Source organism: Acomys minous (genome assembly GCF_964271855.1).
Source record: "Acomys minous genome assembly, chromosome: 7".
Lineage (NCBI taxonomy): Eukaryota > Metazoa > Chordata > Mammalia > Rodentia > Muridae > Acomys > Acomys minous.
This window is the reverse complement of record NC_140488.1, coordinates 21,516,289-21,537,881: the sequence shown is the minus strand read 5'-3', so window position 1 is coordinate 21,537,881 and position 21,593 is coordinate 21,516,289. Positions and strand designations below refer to the sequence as shown.

General features: G+C 41.3%; 1 protein-coding gene across 4 annotated transcripts in view; it reads left to right on the top strand.

Moving 5' to 3' along the window:
• Nucleotides 1-230: 230 nt before the first annotated feature.
• The window catches only part of PHF6 (PHD finger protein 6), a 47,003-nt gene continuing 25,640 nt past the window's right edge, over nucleotides 231-21,593 (top strand). Inside the window, exons 1-5 of one of the 4 annotated variants that reach the window (XM_084790711.1) lie at nucleotides 231-483; nucleotides 4,560-4,743; nucleotides 4,961-5,062; nucleotides 19,846-19,979; nucleotides 20,255-20,298. In XM_084790711.1, coding sequence (XP_084646837.1) covers nucleotides 4,606-4,743; nucleotides 4,961-5,062; nucleotides 19,846-19,979; nucleotides 20,255-20,298 — 418 coding nt within the window. In that variant the 5' untranslated portion in view covers nucleotides 231-483; nucleotides 4,560-4,605. Of the gene's footprint in view, nucleotides 484-4,559; nucleotides 4,744-4,960; nucleotides 5,063-11,772; nucleotides 11,793-19,845; nucleotides 19,980-20,254; nucleotides 20,299-21,593 lie in introns of those variants that run through there. The other 3 variants (XM_084790710.1, XM_084790712.1, XM_084790713.1) reach the window with 3 other exon arrangements.

Below are 21,593 nucleotides of genomic sequence, written 5' to 3'. Positions count from 1 at the left end.
ACCGGTTAACCAGGACCTGGTCCCAGATTTTCTGGCCTCAACCTAGCGCCTTCTCTTTCCAGTGCCCAGCTTTCTCTTCAAATCTCTTTCTCGGTCTCCTCCGATCCTGCCCCTAAAGCCTCAGCAAGCGGCAGAGCGGAGAATAGAAGGTACGCGCGCGAGCCGGAGGCGGGGCCGTCGCCCCGAAGCCTTTCGAGGGGCTGGTCCATGCGCTTGCGCTCTACTTCGGCGGCTTCAACCGCCCCGGCTCGGTGGCCAATCAGAGTTCCCGGCGCGCTGGAGACGTCTTAACGTTTTGTGGGTCGTGTGCGTACGGAGGGAGGCAACGTAAGGGCGCTCGGCGAGCCGTCTCTCCTCGAATGAAAGGAAACAACCCCCGGCGACAGAGCCCCGCTCTTCGGCAGTGCGGGAGAACCGACGCCCGCCTTCCTAGTCTCCCCTCGTGGGCACTGCCCTCCCGTCGTCTGTCCGTTTTCCCTACTGGTGAGTTTCCCCGCTGGAGCCAGGGGCCCCCCATTCTCTGTCTGGCGGGAGAAGACGAGGAGGATGGCGGTGGCCAGGCCGCCGCCCCTGCCCGTTGTTGGGGGGGACGACGACGACGACGACTCGCGGTGGTCTCCTTCATTGTCAGGGACCCCCAGAGGCGCCGCGCGCAGTCGGTGCTCGCTACAGAGTCTGGCGACCTAGTGCCTCTGGGGCGCTGGGGGGGACAAGCTAGGCGGCAGCCTGGACTTCGGGGGAGGGGGCTTCACATCGGAGGAGGGAAAAACTGGGCTGAGGGTTTAAAAAAAAAAACTCTGCTGTTGCTTAGATCATCTTGGGGTAAGGAGGGTGACTCCTAGTTTCGAAGTGTAAAAGACAAAAATGGTTAGGATGGCATGAGGGCGAGCTCCGCGGAATGAAGGGGAGAAAAGAAAAACTCCCGGGTGAGGGGAATCGGGTGAAAGTGATGGATAAGGAGATGCTTTGGAGTAAGGTCCTTAGAGGACGAACTCCTGGGGGAAGAAGGGGTGTGAGGAAAGTGCTATGGTGATATTTTCCTGAATTCCAGAGACTTGGCCAAGGACAATCAGGAGGGGGAACCCCGACTTTCTGTCTAAAAGGAACCTGCTGAAGTGTTGGAAAGGAAGATACTTTTTCGAGTTTATCCAGCACCTTGGTTAGAGGGAGATCTAGGAGTGTAGTGTTTGATTGGGGAATAAATAACGGAGAGGATCCGCTGAGTTACGTGTCTGGTCCTTTATTACATGGCGAACACCACGGCGCTCTTTTGCAATTTCTATTCGTTTCGATATTCTGCGTGAACGTGAAAACAATTCTTTTGATCTTTGAAAAGCCTTTAATTTTCCTCTGGTTCCTACGTAATATCAGGTCTTATTCATACAGTTAAAATTTTTTTCACTACCCTTTGGCTTGAAACAACTGGAAAATTCCTTTAGTTTCCTTTTGAATAACCGCAAAAAAAAAAAAAAAAAAGCAATGCGAAGCATGTAATAATATCGTGCAACCCAATTCAGGTGCCCTTCCGGTACATCTCTTATTAATTTATTTCTCTCCACTGTAACTTTCCTGACGGAAAGGCAGTGTTATCTTTGAAGGATCACACTTAAATCTGTAAATTTGAACTGGCTTGCCTGCGGAAGGTTTTTCATCTTCCGGAACTGCAGTTTTTGTTTGTTTTGTTTGTTTTCCTGTGGAAAATGTTCTTTTCAGATACCAGCTTTGAATGAGCTCTCCAGTTGGCTTTCAAATGCCCTCCTTGGTCGTCCAGGTGATTTCTACCTCGATGCTTCACAGCATCTTGGAAAATCGGGACTGAATTCATTGTTTCAGCTCTTACATTTTTTTCAGACATTTAAACAGTGTTACCCATAAAGATAAACTGTTGTCTCTTTTAGCTTTAGACATTATCAATAATGTTACCTTTCTTTGAAGGGAAAGGCCTCCTTGCCGGGGTAGAGTATTGAACTTTGAGCTTTGCCTACTCTTGAAAATCCTTTAAATTAAAACGAAAGGGCTAAATAGAGGTAGATGATTATGAATCCTATAGTAACGATGCTTGAATGTCCTTAGACTGCTTAACCGGGAGACCACAAATGTGACAGCAGTAGATAAAAATCTGTATTTTGATGATAGACAGTTTTGCTAGGCGTCATTGTTTCCATGATGGTCTCCGCTGCTGCATGTTTTATAAGGCAGATGTAAAAAATCAGCAAGCTATGCACACATGCATTATTTGAATTTTAGTGGAAAAATCCAATTAGTCATTGCATAGCGGGGCAAAATTTTAATCGTTTGTTGCACATTTGTGTGTTTCTATTCACTCTACAAATAAAATATAAATTACCAAGAAATATTTTACAATGCAAAATTAGGTATATCTTTTTATTGTTGTTGTTCTCTTAGATTTTGGAATCTTTAAATATCTAGAAAAGGAGGTTCTGAAAATTAAGATGAAAAAAGTACTGTTTATTAATGAAAAGAGGCAATAAGAATAGAAATGGAGTATACCATTTCAGAATCAATTTTGGGAATAAAGAATGATTTTTCCTCCAGGAATTTTGCTTATCTTAAGCCTTTTTTTTCCAAAAAAAAAAAGGGGGTGCTAGGATCGTATAGAAATGGCACATTAAAGACGTCTGTGAAGATTAGATTTATAATGTACCATCCTTTCAGCTGGCCTGGATGATCTGGAGAAATGCTGAGGACATCATGATGACTTAACAGTGCCTATTATTCATTGCCTGGTAGTAAAGAAAACTCATTTAGACCGCCAGTGGCAGATCTGGGTGGTATTTATGAATCTTGGTATTTTTGCATAGCTCTAAAAACTGGAGCAGCTATATTTTTCATAAAGCAACTGGACACATACTTGCCTGAGCAAATGCAAACACACTTCCCCTTTTGTTTCTTTTGTTTCTCTGCTGCCCTTTTTTTTTAATGCTAAAAGATTTGCTGCCTGTTTTCAATCAGTTTCACAGTCTATAGCCAGTATTCTGAAATCAGCACTATTGAGAAGTACCCGTGGCACTTGGGAGACCGAGTTATTTAAAATTATAGATAGCATTAAGAGTTTGTTAAACCGTCAAAGCAGAGATGGCAAGACCTTTGAAGTCTTGTTCAAAAGCGAAGTCTGGATATAAATTAATGAGAAGAAATGTTTTCTTTGTGGTTTCCTATTCTGTCCCATCGTGATGATCCAGGCTGAAGAGCTCTGAGTGGTTGTGGATACCACATCACCTTGCTGCTACTGCTGCTGGAGATGCTTCTCAGAGAGCTACCGACTGAGTTAGTGAGCCAAGTCTCTAAACACAATGTCATAAAAAATGTTTAAATATATAAAAATGGCAATAATGTAATAAGGCAACTGGAAGACAGAAGTTTGAGATTCTGTTGATTGTGATGCGTATTATGGTAACCTGGGTCTGGGCTGCTTATTCCCAGTAATTGAGAGAATTACACGAATCAAAACACTGATTTGAAATTTGTTGAATGATGGCATTAAATGGTCTGTGCTGAGAACGAGGATCCAAATCTGTAGACTTCTGTGTTACAGCTTTTCTTCCCTTTTTTGGTTTGACTGTACAACCTATAATTATAATCTGATCAAATGCAAGGCTCATTCAGAAGAATTTCCCTTCCACTGCACAGCATTGCTAGCTTCCGTACGGAAGTCGCTGCATGTACACACCACTGTCAGTTTGGCTTTTAATAAACAGACTTGGGAGAAATCTCAGTTAAATAAAATGGTTTTAGTAAACATTGGGGTCCTAAAGACTGCATTAAATGGTACAATATTAGAAGCTTTATTATTTCATTACATGAAAAAGGAAGAGAATAGCAAGAATCTGAGGTCATAAACACAATTTCCTTAAATTTGGACTATTTCAAGTTTTTAAAATAATTGTTTCAAAGTTATGCTTAATTTTACTTTTAATACGTTATCAGTATGTGAACTGGAAAGAAATTAAGCAGTTAAAGGAACCAGTTCTCAATATTTTGTAGTTTTAAATCGCTCTTAGATCTTTATCATTGTTTTCCTGATGGACGTCTACCTGTATTTGAAGAATATTTTTAAAATTTTGAATTGTACTAGTTGATGATGATTTAATCTTATGATTTTTTTGTTTTCTGTATGTTTTTGAGGTGGGGGTGTCACTTTGTAGCCCATAGAGGCCTCAGACTCACCTGTGGCCCAAGCTGGCCTCGTCCTTAGGATCTTTTGCCTGAACCTCCCAAGTGCTGAGATAGCCATGCACCATGTATCTAGTAGCTGTGTTATGCATTCTTAGCACATGAAAGTAATTTTATTTCTCATACTTTATAACTGGAATTTATTTTGATTTCTCTCAATTACCTTAGACTTGATTACTTTCTCTCTTTTTCCCTTTCTTGTATTATATGTGGTAGGCATCTTGGGTTTTAAATATTTATCTATACTAATATTTAAGTAACTATATTAAAACATAGGGTAGGCATTAAACTACTTGTGTGGTTGTATATAAGCTAATTTTTAAATGAAATTAACCAATTTTTTTTGCCATTCTTATTCTCTGTAGCATTTCTTAAGGCTTAAAGTGGCATTCTGTAAGCAATTGAAAAATCATGTCAAGCTCAATTGAACAGAAAAAAGGGTCCACAAGACAGCGCAAATGTGGCTTTTGTAAGTCAAATAGAGACAAGGAATGTGGACAGTTACTAGTATCTGAAAACCAGAAGGTGGCAGCACACCATAAGTGCATGGTGAGTATATTGGCACAATCAAGACATCTCAAAACCATTCTTGAGAATCTTAATCACATATTCGTTACTGAATATGAAAGCAAAACCACTGTTAAAATTTTAAATGGTTTGACACTGCAATGTCATTTTAATAGAAAAATCATTTAAGTTTAATATCCTATTCATTGTCTTGATGTAGTTATATATAAAACTTAATTTTTTCAAATGTTATTTATAGCTTTTTTCTTCTGCTTTGGTGTCATCACATTCTGATAATGAGAGTCTTGGTGGATTTTCTATTGAAGATGTCCAAAAGGAAATTAAAAGAGGCACAAAGCTGGTAAGTTGGTATTTCTGCCTCTTGAACATAAATTTATTTTAAACTCATGATAAGGAAATTACTTATTTTAAAGTGTATTACTTTGTACATTTCATATAATTTTAAATTGTGGGCTCTTTTTATTTTCTAGCCAGTAAAATTCAAAGCTTGATTTGTTTACAACTGAACAAAAAGGAGTGAATCAATATCTATTGAAATATCTCTTCTCAAAAGGAAAATCTTCTTAAAGGCTGTGATCACTTACAAAATAAGCAGTTTACTTAATTTGCATGTATCATATTTAGAATCTTCATTCAAATATATTTTTCATAATTCTGGTATGCCTTCCCTTTTCATCATAAAGTTAGTGTGGGTCATCACAAACTAAGTTGACAGTGGCTCATCAGCAGGAAAATGATACCTCTTGTTAACAAACTATTGTTCTGTGGTTTGGTTGTATGACACAGCGTTTATGACTTTGGATAACTTTTGGTGAATTTTCCAGGAGGTTTTCCGAAGCTGCGCTAGAGTTATCTTCCTGTAGTTATCTTCACCACCAGTAACCAGATTGGAAAGATGATATATTGCTCCTTGGGAAAAGTAGCGTCATCTCAGTTGGTATTCACAACACACGACTTACTGCACAATGCTTAAATGATTGAAAGATTTCCTTTCATTTGTCTGTTTTTCTTGCTTGAGCCTTTTATTGAAATGATATCCATTGTTGTGGTGCAGTCTTAACTGTGAACTTATCATCTCAGCCCTAAACTGTATATAATAATAGAAAAGAGTCTGTTTTTAATGTGATTTTTTCCCCTTTGATGGCTTTATTTTGCTTCATATAACTGTAATATGCCTATCTTATTTATTTTATTTTTTTTTAAGAAACCAGAATATCATGTTTTTATTTCCTGGTCCGTAAAACAAATTCAGATGCAATAAGAGAATGCTCTTTACCTGAAGTGGTGTTGTAAACCTTGTTGCTTCGTTTATTCTTTGTCAGTATAAGTAAGAAGCCTTCTTCTTCTTTCTGTGTTAAAACCTGCACCAATTGACATGCCTCCTGTAGTCAGACCAGGTATAGTACTGGCCCCGACACTGAAGTAGAAGAATTCAGTGGTACATGAAGCAGAAGGACACACCTGTCCATGTTGTTACATTGAGTCGAGATTTAATTCATTTGAACCTGTTTGTAAAGAAAAATACCAGAACTTGGTATAAGTTTTACAATTAAGAACTATTTTTCTTTTGAGTGTTATAAACTGGGGTGTTAATTTCTCTCCCGCCCAGGTGTAGCATGCTATAAATAAGTCGAATTGCTCCTGATCTCGTGAGTGGAATAATATTGAGGGTTAAAAGCCCAGAAATAGTAATAGGCTTGGGCTTGAATCCCAGTTCTGTCACTAAGTGGGTGACCCTGAGCAAGTTATTTACTCCCCTAAGCCATGTATTCTTATACACGGATAACGAGCATACTTGTCTCACAGAGTTATTGCGAGGATTAAAAGAGAATATCCAGGACTAGTGTGGTGCTCAGCACATAGTTAAACCTTGATAAATGGGAGCTGCCTCTGTGGTTGTCCTGGATAGATAAAAATAAGATCCCGCTAATGCCCCTGAAGGCTAATGAACGCATGCTAGGCAGACAAGTCATGAGATCAGATTGTTTTGGGTGCTTGAGACCGAGCCCACAGCCTCAAAGACACTAAGATACTACCATACTATACCTCCAGCCATATAGCCTCCCCCTATATAATTACCACAGACACATTAATGTTATCTTAGACAAGTCATTAGCTTACTTGTCTTTTTCGCCATCTATCAGTAGATGCTGTTTTATCATCACATACTAAACAGCAATGACAAAAGGTTGTTATCAAAGGCAGAAAGCTTTACCATAGGCTGGTGGAATGGCTCATCAGCACTTCTCAAGTTTGCACACTAATGCCAGGCTCTGACTTACTAAGGGTTATGACTTGTTTCGAAAGCTACTTGCTACCACGGGCATCTTGAATTGTGGGATAGTTGCAAAAGCAGAGTGTATCGCAGCTTGGACTCTTTTCTTCTTCAGTCGTCATCCAAGTTGTTGGAATTTAAATTACGTATATAGTGAATTGGAGAGCAGCATTTATGTGTTTCATGTTCTGAAACGACTACTTAAAGTTAAAAAACAAAGTGTTTTTATTTCACGTGTATGAATGTTTGCCTGCTTGTATGCGTGTATGTGCACTGGGGCCTGTACAGGCCAGAAGAGGGTCTCATAGCCCTAATGTTGGAGCTACCATGCAGGTTCCGGGAACCTAGACCTTCTGAAAGAGCAACACGTGCCCATAACTTGCCCATAGCTACTGAGCCATCTCATTAGCCACTTCAATTTTCCCCGAAGGTTATTTTTATCTTACTTGCGTATATGTTTGCATCTGTGTAGGGCAATGTTTGTCTGAGTGCAGTTACCCATGGAGGCCTGAAGAAGGCATTGGCGTCCCTGGGGCAGGAACTCCAGGCAGTTATCCGAGTTGCCTGAGATGCATGGGGGGAGGGGGTGCAGAACTTGAGTCTTCATGTGTCCCTGACTGCTGAACTTTTCCTCCAGGCTTTGACATAACTTAGCTTTCACTTTTCTTCCTTACATTATATTCTTTTCTTTTTAACGAGGCACTGCCAAGCAACCAATTTTTTTTTTTAGGTTCTTTTTGAGTGTTTTGTTTTTGTTACTTTGGTCCTTGTTACTTTTCCCTGTGTAGATTTGTCTAAGCAATAACAAGACCACAAATCAAATAAAATAGGAAAGAATAAAAAGTAGTTTTATATATCTAAAGTACATGTAAACCAAGTAACTGGCTTCCCTGGTCAGCTTTTTAAGGCATTTGATTCTGAGCCTTTTTGCTCTGGCTCTGATTCATATGCATCTTGAGATGAAAAGTGTCATGAATACCTGCTGAAAGCAGTCTCCCAGCTGCTGGGTGCAGTCATGGCAGGTTTCAGTCAGGACCTGGTGTTTTGCCCCCCCTAGAAGAGGGGCAGACTCGGACCTGGAGATGAGCGGGTACGGGTGGGTGGATGGGAATCTTGCAAAAGTGGGGATGCTCAGTAGAGTAAGAAATGCAGGTGTGTGGTTCCTGTAGCCGTTGGCACGGTCTCTTTTCTTTTTCTCTCTCTCTCTCTTTTTTTTTTTTTTTTTTTTTTTTTTTTTTTTTTGGTTTTTCGAGACAGGGTTTCTCTGTGTAGCCTTGGCTGTCCTGGACTCGCTCTGTAGACCAGGCTGGCCTCGAACTCACAGCGATCCGCCTGCCTCTGCCTCCCGAGTGCTGGGATTAAAGGCGTGTGGGCCACCACCACGCTTCTTTTTTTTAATTAATTAATTAATTAATTAATTAATTTTAGTTTTTGTTTTTTGATACAAGGTTTCTGTATGTAGCTCTGGCTTTCCTGGTCTCACATCGTAGATCAGGCTGGCCTGAAACTCACAACAGTCAGCCTGCTTCTGCCTCCCGAGTGCTGGGATCACAGGTGTGCATCACTGCAGCTGACTGCTTTAGGTGTTTTTTTTCGTATCCTTATCAGCTTTAGGGATCAGAGAGAAAAGCTATTTTGTAGGAACATACTTGTCTCCTTTCCATTATCTTAAATGTATAGGCCCATGATATAGGAAGAGGGGAAAAACCACACGTCTTTGCAGTTTTTAGTTATTTATTTTCCCATAAAGACTTTGATTTCTTCCTGAAGACATATAAAGACACCACACCTTTACCCTGTACGAGCTATATTTTTTTGTTTGCTTTTTTGACTTTGTCTAGAGGAGACGCTTGAGCTTCGAATTTGAAGAACATGTTCTTTCTGAGGCTACTTTGTGAGATCACTAAGATCTACAGTGATAGTTACCTTTACTAATTGGTACCTGTGTCAGATAGATCACAGATGCGAAAGGAATTCAGGAGGTCATGGAGTTCACCTTCCTTCCCCCAGGCGAGATTGCGTAAGTCACTCAAGACTCCTCTGCCCTGTTCTGCTCTTAGGAATTGTGACTCTACTCCAGCCACATGAAACAGGAACAGTGCTGTAGCTGAGAAACTCGTCCCTCTGTAACTCCAGTACACCTATGAATTTGAAGCTCTTTAGTATGAGTCTGTTTCCACAAAAGAGGTGTTTAGTGTCCCCCCCTCCCCCCATTATTTAAGAAGAATCCTTCCTATACACGGTGGCCGTCCTCACAATTCCCAAACTGTCCGGTTCAAATGAGGATTTTCCACCACACGTTATGAACTCCCCTGAATGTTTTATACTTAGTAGTAGAACTAGCTGACACTGAATGGTCAGCATGTGCTAAGGACTAGGCTAAGTAGTTTTAAATGTGGTCCTAATAAGTCCACACAATCATAGTACAAGAAAGGAGAATAGTCACTCTTGGCTTACACAAAAGGAAACTGGGGCTCAGAAGTAAAGTAGCCCAAGTGTTTGTGGTCATACAGCTAGCACATGACAACCCTCAGACTTGAACCCAGGGCCAAATCTCCTAGTCAGCAGGTTATACTAGCTGTCTTTTGTTTGTTTTTTATTAATTTTTTTTGAGACAGAGTTTGTCTGGGTAACCTTGGCTGTCCTAGACTTTGTAGACCAGGCTGGCCTCGGACTTGCAGAGATCCCCTTACCTCTGCCTCCCCAAGTGTACACTAGCTGTCTTTTTAAGCTGCTCCACCCCAAATTCCATTTAAAAAATATGTTAGTTTTCTAATACACATTGCTGAGTTCAGTACATTCTCAGACTCTGGTTGTTTAAGATATTCTGTCTGTGACATTGTCTTGCTGTAAGGACAGAACCCTGTACATATCCTAGGTAGAAATGGTCTCTTCTTACCCTGAAGATAGTTTGTGCAGTCTCTGATCATAAGGCAACTCATTCTCCAGAGCCTTTACTTGGTAGCAGGGGAGTGTGTGGCACTGCAGAGGCAGGGTGTCTGTATTAGTGATCTAAGTGACAGCGCCTAATGGTCCTTCTTTTGGGGGGAGGAGTGTTCCCTATTTATCAAGATTTCTTCCTAGAGATAGTCACCAGATTGAAGTCGAGTAAGAATGGTTACAGGGATTTTTAAATACCAGACACGAATTTCAACTCAGAGTGAGGAAAGGTGGACTGGAAATTTCTGGAGCCAAGGTGTATGTAACAGGTACTGTGGAGAGTACGCCTACTGATTATGCAGTTTACTTGCCTGCTCTGTGTAGATGTCCTGCAGGCATCGTAAAACGCAACTTGCCTAAACCAGTATTTATAGCCTTCCGCCCTGAAATCCGATTCTCTTTCAGAATCCCTTACCTTCAGCCCTTCCTTCCACATCTGTTGTGTGGAGGCTATTTCTCAGCATACCTTGTCTTTTCTTTCTTAACGCTACCCTGTGTCAAGCTTTCCACTTACTGTTTTTTGGTAAACACACCACTGGTATTTGCTTAACTACTTTTAACAGCTGCTACTGCCAGGCTTGTGAGGTGGTTCAGCTCTGGTAACGGTGCTTGCCCCCCAGCCTGACGGCCTGAGTTCAAGCCCTAGGAACCACATGGTGGAAAGGTGAGACCCAATTAATCCTGCAGGTTGTCCTCTGACATTAGCTTGATACCCCCTCCCCACCCCCCACTTGATTTAAAAAAAAACAAAACAAAACAAAACTAATGTATCCAGAGACCTCAGCAGGACACTGGGAAATCCCGAATTACTGTACTTTTTCCAGCCTCATCTTCCTTTCTTGAGTTTCAGCTCCTCTATGCTTCACAGAATTTCTTTTTGTGTGTGGCCCAGCTCAACTCAGGTTTGACTCTTGCCATATACTACAGCACTACATGCTTTGTCGTCGGAACATGTGGGCAAGCCTTTTCTTCCATGGTAAACACAAACACGTGGGCAAGCCTTTGCTTCCATGGTAAACACGTGGGCAAGCCTTTTCTTCCATGGTGCACTGTTTTCTCCAAGAGAGTTGAGACGATGTTGTCTTTGCCTGGCATAGCAATCACAAGGGCAAAGCTTATGGAAGCAGTTGGCACAATGCTGCCTTCAGTCTTCTTCGTGCTCGGTACTGTTCTCATAAGTAAGTGGGCACTGTATCTCAGTGGGGAGTGGGTTCGGAGAGATGAAAGCAGGGACGCCTTTAATAATGAACCAGGTTTAAAGTGGAAGTCCTGGCCTAACATAAACGTCCCTGATTTGGCTACTCAGTGTTGTTTGAGGCTCTGGCAGTTTGAAAGGGGAGTAGAACAAGCCACGTGGAGAAAGTTAGCCTGGCGATTTCTTCAGAATGGTTGAGAACTATGCGTAGACCTCAAACATGAGGATTTTCATGTCTCTTTTCAACCTTCACTCAGCCAGTGTGGTGGTATTTTTGTTTTTCTTGGTCATTGTATTTGTCAGGTAAACCTTAGATTTTATCTTATGTGTGTTGATGAAATATTCCAATCCCTACTTTGTGCCAGATACTTTGGATATAGACATGAAATAAATTTGCCTTAGAAATGAAGAACGCCAGGGGAGAGCTGGGAAAGAGCACCACAGCTGATTGATCCACCTGAGGAGTCAGAAGGCTTTGTGGAAACCGGCATCTGAGCCAGGTGTGGGGATCCACACCTGCAATTCCAGCCCTCAGGAGGCTGAGGCAGGAGGAAGGGATGCGTTCCAGACCAGCTGGGGCTACAGAGTAAAACCTTTTCCGGTAAAAACGTGGTCTCTGAAATGTGTTCCACCAGGACAGTGAGACAGTGGAAGCCAAAGGTGGGAGGGTGGGTGAGTTTTGAGGAGTGGTTGGAAATGTTGAATGAGTGCAACGTGCCAGTGTGTGTGTGTGTGTGTGTGTGTGTGTGTGTGTGTGTCTGTCTGTCTGTCTGTCTGTCTGTCTGTCTGTCTTGTTTAGCATTTAGTAAGGGCTGGATGGGGGCAAAATGCTCCTACTTGGATTTTGTACAGAGAAGCAGAAGGTGTGAGGTGACTTGTTGATGCTACTGACTTTAATAAATTAGAGCAGGGATGCTTTTCAGACAAGCACACTTGGCTTTTGTGAGATAGGTTCTCACTGTATTGGACTGGCATTGATTGAACTTGCAGTTCTCGGCCCCAACCTTCCCAGCGCTCAGTAGTACAGGTGTCTGCCACAAGGCCAATTTTTCTATAAAAGACCAGATAATAAATCTGGACGGCTTCCCCCAGCTGTTTGGGCTTAATTGTAATCAAAGGCAATACAGAAAAAAAGTGGTTATTGCTGAGCTGTATTTACAAGACCAAGAAGTAGGCCAGGGTGCGCTCAAAGGACATTTACCATAGGGTGTTTGGGGAGGAAAAGAGGTAAATTTTCACCAAGAAGATTTTTCTCTTCATCTCGGTAACTATGGGTACATGCATTATGAATGTATTTGTATGAGTGGGAATTCTTTTAAAAAGCCAGTTATAGCATGCAGGTTAATTTTAATGTCTGTAGGTTATTTCACCTGAAATTTATATTAAAGTGCAATTTACTTTTGTGTAGAATAAGCAGCGATGGAGAAAACTGTTTTTGGCTAACGCGGAAATGCATTTATTTAGATGCAATCTTTTTTCTTAGCCTAGTATTTTTGTAATTGGGAACACTGTAACTTTTGTCACATAAATCTCACTTATTTTTGCTAATGGAGGAGAACCAGAGCCAATAATACAAAAGCAGAGCTTTAGGAGATATGGCTCAGTGGCAGATTGTTTGCGCAGCATGTTCAAGGCCCTGGCTTCATCCTCAGAACTACAAAAACAACTGACCAGTAATGGCAAATAATTTCTGTGTGTGGTTTGGGGGGGCTCTCTCGGTTGCTCACTTGAGTGTGGCTGTGTTTTTGGCATTTTTCACAGCAAGCAGCCTGGCAATTTATAGTATTCTCAGCTGCAGAGACCCACAGCTGAGAAAAATTTAAACAAAGTGCACCAGTGGGAGAATCTGTTTTTCTTATCAGACCTGAGTCTGGTAATTGGATAAAGTTGGGACATGCGAGTACTTAGCATAAGGTCAAAGGGTTAGGTTAGGCAAGAACTTCATAGGCTGAGTTTATTGTCGTCCAGTTTCTAAGGCTCTGTCAGCTGCTTCAGTTTCGTCTCTTACTCTGGTAAAAACATCACCAGTACTTTTCATTGGTCTGTCTGTCTGTCTGTCTTTCTTTTTGTTTTTTGTTGGCTTTTCGAGGCAGGGTTTCTCTGTGTAGCCTTGACTGTCCTGGACTTACTTTGAGACCAGGCTGGCCTCGAACTCACAGTGATCCGCCTGCCTCTGCCTCCTGAGTCCTGGGATTAAAGGCGTGCGCCACCACGCCCGGCTGGCTGTCCCTTTCCTTAGGTGATTTGGGCACCTTTTGTCTTTGGCTTATAGGCTTAGGACCATGGCTCCTTTTCATATTATTCAGAGCAGTTTTCTGAATCGAGTGTCTCCAATGCACTTAGCCACACTGTTCTGCCGTGCGAGTGTGTCTGTGCTGGGAGTCGCTCTGCTCCAGCTGCGCTGTATGGAGCCAAGCTCTAAAAGCAAATACTTTCTTTTTCTGCCTATTCATGAAGTTGGCAGCCTCATTTCCCTTTTCCTCCCCACGGCTACTGAGAACAGTATTTTTCCTTTTGATCCTTAAGATGTTGCAGAGACTCAGTTTCATTCTTGGCCTTGTTCAGTTGACTGGAGCCCAGGTATGCCTCGATGTCTGCTTCTTGTGGCAGTCTAGCTACGTCTTACTTGTTGAGTTCTCTGTGTGTCCTCTGACGTGTGACTTGGTTCATCTTTCATCTTTGGGGTCAGCTCCTTGGGACTTGCTTCTGTGGTACAGCTTAACCCACATTAACCTAGCCGAACCTCTGACTGTTACCATTGCTTCTGGGCATACTGTGGAAAGGCTGTGCAATTCCCTGTGACAGGACAGGACCTCCTTTCACAGCATTTCCATCTTTGGAGATGGAGATTCATAATTGAGGCTTCTCACATCTTTGGGAGCAAGCTGGAGGTGAGGGTGGGGTGGGGGTAAAAGCATAATCAGTGACAATGTTTTTGCATCTTTAAAGCAAGAACATGGAATAGGATACAAGCAGAGTAAACTGAGAATTAACGTTTATATCTACATTGGAGGAAAGGAAATTAGCTCTCAAGAGAGTATTGGTAGGTAGGTCAGCCTTTTTTTTTTTTTAAAGCAGAGAAGGGGCACGGGCACCATTGTTCTTGAGAATCCTGTTCCTGTCACATTAGTTTCCATTTTCCCACACTGGAAGGCACCAGGGACACAGTGAGAGCATGATGAAGATGGCAGCTGACAGTCTTCTTCTGGAGGACAAGTAGTGGTAAACTGTGGCAAATTGCATAGCAGATACTTTCTGTAAGGGCAGATACTGGGTACCAGTTCTAGGTCCATCTCGCATACCTTGCTGTGATAATGGTGCTGGTGGTGGTGGTTGGGTCTCATTTTGCCTCTTTTTGTGTGGTTGGGGTTTTTGTTTGTGGTTTTGGTTTTTTGATACAGGGTCTCACTTTATAGCCCCAGTTGGCTTGGAACTCAGACATCTGCCTGACCCTGCTTCTATCTCCCCGGTGCTGAGATTAAAGGCATGTGCATGCCTAAATCAATTGTCAACTTTTGAACATTTCATACATACATGCAATTTGTTTTTATCATATGCATCAACCATCACCTCCTTCCAACTTCTGATGTCCCTCACCTTGTCGCCCTCCTAATAACTTCATGGCCTTTCTCTTGTTATTACTAGCCCCCTGAGTCCAATTATTGCTGCCCATCTGTGCATGTGTGTGAGGCCAACTACTGGAGTATGGGGAATCTACCAGCAGCCAAGTCCCCTAAGGACAATGGTTCTTCCTTCCTTTCTAATTCCTATTCTCTTCTTTTTAGAAAGGCCTTTCTTTTATTTCTATTTGCCATAGACTTTCTGAAATGGCTCTACCCACCTATCTTCTTTCCCAGCGTCGTTAGTCATGACAGTTGTCTCTAAGCTCTCAATTTTGTTTCTAGAAGAGCTAATCTGTTCCTCCCTACATTCTGTGTTCTTTGAACTGAATTGTCCTCAAGTTCACTTTTCCCAGCCCTGGATCATACCGCTTGTAAGCTGTTCGTGTGTGTGTGTGTGTGTGTGTGTGTGTGTGTGTGTGTGTGTGTGTTTGTGTGTGTGTGTGTGTGTGTGTGTGTGTGTTTTGTACAGTGCCCTTGGAGGTCAGAAGAGAGTGTTGGATCCTCTGGAAGTATGTTAAGAGCCACCGTGTGGGTCCTGAGGCCTGAACCTGGCTTCAGTGTTCTTATCCACAGAACTCTCTCTCTAGTTACTGTTCTGAGTAAGGGTCTCAGTGTAGCCCAGACTAACCCGTCCCAAGTTCTGCTATTAAAGGCATATACCCACATACTCACACCCAGTTCATAATTATTTTTAGAAATACCCACAGGTAATTAGGTAAAGTCTTCAATTTCACACAGTGTGTGTGTGTGTGTGTGTGTGTGTGTGTGTGTGTGTGTGTGTGTGTGTGTAGGTGCCATTGCACACTTTCCTGTACCTTAGAGGTCAGCTTTGAGGAGTCAGTTCTCTCCTTTGACCTTTCTGTGGATTTTAGGGATTGAACTCAGGTCACCAGACAAGCACCCTAACCTTCTGAGCTATCTTGCCAGCCCAAGTCTGCAATTAAAACACAAACAAAACATGGAAGAGAAAAAATGTGAAATAAGATGTCCTAATCATCAATAACTAAATTACCTTAGAGTCAACAAATGTATTGGATACTTAGTTTTCTTTTTCGTCCTTGTTTTTGTTTTGTTTTTCGAGAGAAGGTTTCTCTGTGTAGCCCTGGATGTCCTGGACTCACTTTGTAGACCAGGCTGGCCCAGAACTCACAGGGATCCACCAGCCTCTGCCTCCCTGAGTGGATACTTAGTTTTCAAATTAATTCAGTGTAGGGCTGGAGTTGCTATTCAGTGGGAGAATGCTTGCCTATCATGTATAAATGCCTGGGGTCCATCTCTAGGGCTACAAAATGCTGGAGAAGGGATGGTTAGGTAAAAACTATTTTTGAAAAACAGTTAAATAGGGAGCAAGGTTATAAGCGCTCAGATGAAGATGGTATATATGCTGTCTCAAAGGAGTTCAGGGAAAAGACTTTTTTTTTTTGCGAGGGTTGGGCTATGGCGTAGACTATTGGGACAATTCAGTGCAGGAGAGTTGTCAGTTGAAGGCTGGACTGACCTACATAGTGGGACCTTATCTTAAAAAGTAAAAAGTGACTGGAGAGATGGCTCAGTGGTTGGGAGCACTTGGTGATTTTACAGATTCCCAGCACCCACATGGCAGCTCACAACCATGTGTAACTCCTGTTCCAAGGGATCTGATGCCTAATTCTGGCCTCCAGGGCCATACAAACACCCATATACATAAAATTAAGGAAAAAACCAAATACCCTTCCCTCAAAATCCAAAGCCCCAAAGAAATTCTCTATTCTGAATCTTGATAAGTGTTTTCTACTTTAAAATTTGTCCTATTCTTCATTGAAGAGAACTGACAACAAAATAAGCTTTTGGTTCTTTCAAAACATGATCTTCTTAAGTTGCTTATTATTATTATTTATAAAATTGGTTTCTATTACCTTAGGTGCTTAAACTACTTTCTTTGGATAGATCTGAATTTATAGCTCCTACAAAAATGCTTGCATATTTGGTTTCCTTTGCGTTCTCAGTTGAGAGACAGGCATTGAAGGCATTGACTACATTATTCCTGATACTTTTTTAAAAAATTTATTTATTATTATGTATACAGTGCATCAGATCATATTATAGATGGTTGTGAGCCACCATGTGGTTCCTGGGAATTGAACTCATGACCTCTGGAAGAGCAGTCAATGCTCTTAACCCCTGAGCCATCTCTCCAGCCCTATTCCTGATACTTTTTAAAATAACTTTTTGCAAGACAATATACAGAGGATTAAGAAAACCATTCAAGCCAGGCATGGTGGTGCACACCTTTAATCCCAGCACTTGGGAGGCAGAGGCAGGCGGATTGCTGTGAGTTCAAGGCCAGCCTGGTCTATCTACAAAGCAAGTCTAGGACAGCCAGGGCTGCACAGAGAAACCCTGTCGCAGAAAACCGGAAAAAAAAGGAAGAAAGAAAGAAAGACCATTCAAGCTGTGCATGGTAGTGCAGCCCCAGCACTCAGGAGGCAGAGGCAGGCGAATGTCTTTGATTTCAAGGCCAGCCTGGTCAACAAAGCAAGTCCAGGATAGCCAGGCCTTCATACAGAAACCCTGTCTCAAAAAACAAAAAACAAAAAACAACAACAACAACAACAACAAAAAAAAAACCAAAAAAAGAAAACCAAAGATAGCAAACCAGTATTTTCTATATTTACTTCCATCTATTTTTAAAGACTGTATGTTGGAAACATAATTGAGATTGAAATGAACAGAGTTTCCTATTCGGGATTGTTTTTACTTAGCATATATAGACCCATTACTTTGAAACTGCGTATGCTGGTCATGTCTGTCCTTCCAGCACTTGATAGTTTGAGGCTGCAGGATCACAAATCTGAGTTCAGCTTGGACTACAATGTAAGTTGTTCTCTGAAAGAAGAGAGATGGCTCAAAAGTTAAGAGCACTGTCTGCTCTTCCAGAGGTCCTGAGTTCAATTCCTAGCAACCACACGGTGGCTCACAACCATCTATAATGTGATCTGACGCCCTCTTCTGGCCTGCAGGTGTATGTGCAAATAGAGCATCATATACAGTAAATAAATCTTTTTAAAAATTCCCTGAAGGAGCAACTATATGGATATAATTTACACACACTTTAATTGTTTTATAACTTAGACTATTCAAAACAATTCTGCAGTGAATGTGTTTGTACATAAATTGTTTATGCCTGCTATTTTCAGTAAATAAGTCAAAGTACACCTACTAGAACAAGGGCTATAAACTTCGGGAAGGCTCTGCTTCTAATCTTTTTTCCTTTTGGTGGAGTTGGAGGTTGCACCCAGGGCCTCACAGGTGTTGAGCAAGTGCTCTGTGACCTTGCTCTTCCCCATCAGCACAGTGCTGCTTTTTATGGTAATTACTTGAAGTTTCAGTACTCATTTGAAGACGTGGGTTATTTCTTATGTATCAGCAGTGGATAGTAGCCTTCACATTTTCTGGGAAGTACCTGTATCGAGAGCATTTTTTTTTTAAACTTACATGAGTGTTTTAAAAAATGACAGCAGGAATGAGTTTGAGTGTTTCATTTCCTTAGAGAAATGCGAGAAATTTATATTAGCCAATTGGTACATCAGTACATCAACATTGCTTAGGGACCAAGTGGCCCAAGCATTAGGATCATAAGTATCTTTTGTTTGTCTGCTTGTCGTTTGATCCTGGTTTTGGTTTTTGGAGTTAGAATCTCAGTAAAAGGGGCTGGAGAGATGGCTTAGAGGTTAAGAGCAGTGGCAGTGCTGAGCATGGTAGCACACTCCTTTAATCCCAGCACTCGCGGGAGGCAGAGGCAGGTCGATCTCTGTGAGTTTGAGGCCAGCCTGGTCTACAGAAGTGAGTCCAAGACAGCCAGGGCTGTTACACAGAGAAACCCTGACTTGAGAAACAAAAACAAAAAAGAGCACTGGCAGCTCTTTCAGAGGACCCAGGTTCAATTCCCAGTACCCATATCGCAGTTCACAAGTGTCTGTCGCTCCGGTTTGAGGGGATCCAACACCCTCACACAAGCAAAACACCAGCACACATAAAATACATAAAAGATTAAAAAAAATCTCAGTAGTGTAGCCCAGGCTGGCCTGAAATTCAGTCCTCCTGCCTTGGTCTCTTGAGCACTGAGATCAGAGTTTAGAGCAAGGCGTCTGGCGACCAGAGAATAAAATGAAGGTTTAGTTTTGGCCTTACTGTGATTCACTTTGATACGGCACTTGGGGCACTTAGGAGATGGCATACACATTAGAAGCCCCACTGGGTACAGTTGTACACTGTTTTATGAACCAAAACTATTAATAATGAGTGTTATGAACTTTTAGAAAAGAATTGTTTTCCAAATATAGAATATGAGCTAGTTAATTACTATCTAATAAGTTCAGAATGTAAGATGTATTGAGTTGAAAGAAACTTTTTTTCTGCTGTCTTGAATTTATAATGTATAAGGTAAGTAAGATTAACTTGAAGCAGACAAGCATATTTTCACAGTATAATCAGTTAATCACAAAATATCCTCAACTCAAGGTATTGAAACTACTGCATAATTCTTTTATCTTCTCTACTAGCCTAACATCCGTTTGATTTTTATCAGGTTCCCAGGTAGTATAGGGGAGTTTTTCTCAAACATTTTCATTTAAATTTGATTTTAGAAAAATTTGGTGGTGTTACTAGGGACTGGTGGTAGGGCATTGTGACTGAGACAGCAGTGTACCAGCAAGCTATGTCATTAGTCCTCTGATTTAAGTGGGAGTTCTAAGGAAAAAAATTCTCATGAGATACTTTTCCTAATTGTATCAGGGAGTTCTGGATTGCTAACAAAGTCTATCTCTTTTATACTGTTATTAATATATAGCTCAGGCCCATGATTTACAGTATTTCAAATGTTCTCTTGACCACCGTGAAATAGCAGCCATTTATAACATCCAGAATGTACCACCAGAATGATTTTATTCAAATTATTTTAGGAGACAAATTAAGAAAAATACCATGATTTAGAATTAGGAGTTTTTCGATAACCAGTTTGTTTTTCCTGACAGAAACTGGAGTGTCCCTAGCCTGTCTGTGGTCCGATCAGCAGAATCCTATTTGAATATCGTTCTGTTGTTTTTCTCTAGATGTGCTCTTTGTGCCATTGTCCTGGAGCAACGATTGGCTGTGATGTGAAAACCTGCCACAGGACATACCACTACCACTGTGCACTGCATGATAAGGCTCAGATCCGGGAGAAGCCTTCCCAGGGAATTTACATGTAACTGTTTCCTTTTGCTTGGTTTTGAAGCACTCACCCTTCCCTTCAAGCTTTAAACACCCCCCTGCCCCCCCTGCACTCAAAGCATTTCATCGTCACGGTAAAGGCTGTTTTGATATGTACTAGCTACAGAAATGATTTAGGATTGTAACAGTGAGGTTTACAAAAGTAAATTCAGCTGATGAATAGGTGGACTGTTGCTGCTCAGTTTTGGAAATTGAAAAATGAATTTAATTTAGTTTGCATAGTTCATAATTTTGTATTTTCCCCCTCAGGGTTTATTGTCGAAAACACAAGAGAACTGCACATAACTCTGAAGGTATGTTTCATTAGCCAATTTATGTTTCAAGAAGAAATCTGAATAAAACATAAGGGACTAATGTCTACTAAATTTGCCCTTAAGTTAGGTCTTATTATTAAATAGCTTTACAATTGGGGATATTATTAGAGCAAGCTAATGTAAATAGTGAAAAAGAGCTAAATTTCTAAAGAGAAATTTACCCCAGGAATCTTATAAAGTACACATTGGAAACGTGTCACATTAGGAAGAAATGATGGTACGGTTGCCAGTCTCCATACCCGTGCTTCCGTCAGCTGTTATAGTGTGACCCTAGGACTACTAATGCCCTTTGGCCCAGCAGTGTCTGCTAACATTTGAACACAATGTGGTAGCCTTAGCCATGATTCTGCTTTCCATGATTTCAGCTACTTCTGGGCTGTCCTGATCCAAAAATATTAAATGGAAATTTCCCAAAGTAAACAAGTTTTAAATCAGTTTGTTTACAATATATTATGTCGTGTTAATAATTGTTGCCAGTGTTTTACTGTGTCCAACTTAGAAGTCAGACTTTATCATGAGTAGGCACGTGTGGGGAAAGCCACATGTAGTATTATTGATGATTTTGTGTATCCACTGGGAATTTAAAAACACATCCTGAGAAAAAAGTATACATCTTTATAAATAGCTCAATTTAAAATAGAAGCTTATCAAGTTATTTTAGACTTTGTTTCCACTTAAATTAACAAAACTTGGTTAGTCATGTTTATATATTGTTAGCCAGGTTGCATTTGGTCTTTAAAAGATGTGTGTCAGTTACTTCTTAAGTTGAATTCTGGCTTTAGCCAAATCTTTTTCTTTTTCTTTAAAAATTTGTTATTCTAAGTGTGTGGGTGTTTTGCCTGCAGGGATGTCTGTACACTGTGAGCATGTCTGGTGCCAGTGGAGGTCAGGAGAGGGTGTCACATATGACTTGGGTCAAACATTTTCTTTCTCTTTTTTCTTTTTTTCTTTTTAAAATTTGTATTCTATTTTAAGTGTGTGGGTGTTTTGCCTGCAGGGATGTCTGTACACCGTGAGCATGTCTGGAAGGGGGTCAGATATCCTGGAGCTAGAGTTAGATTGTTGTGAGCTGCCATGTGGGTGCTGGGACTTGAACCTTAGTCCTCTGAAAGAACAGCTAGTGCTCTTAGCTGAAGCTGCTTCTTCAGCCCCCAGGGCAAACTGTTTCAAACAGATGGTTTTGATACATTTACTAGCAGTATAAAATGGATTAGATTCGATTTCAGATTATCCCATGTTTTCACTTAGTTTGGACTCAATCTTTAAATTTTTGT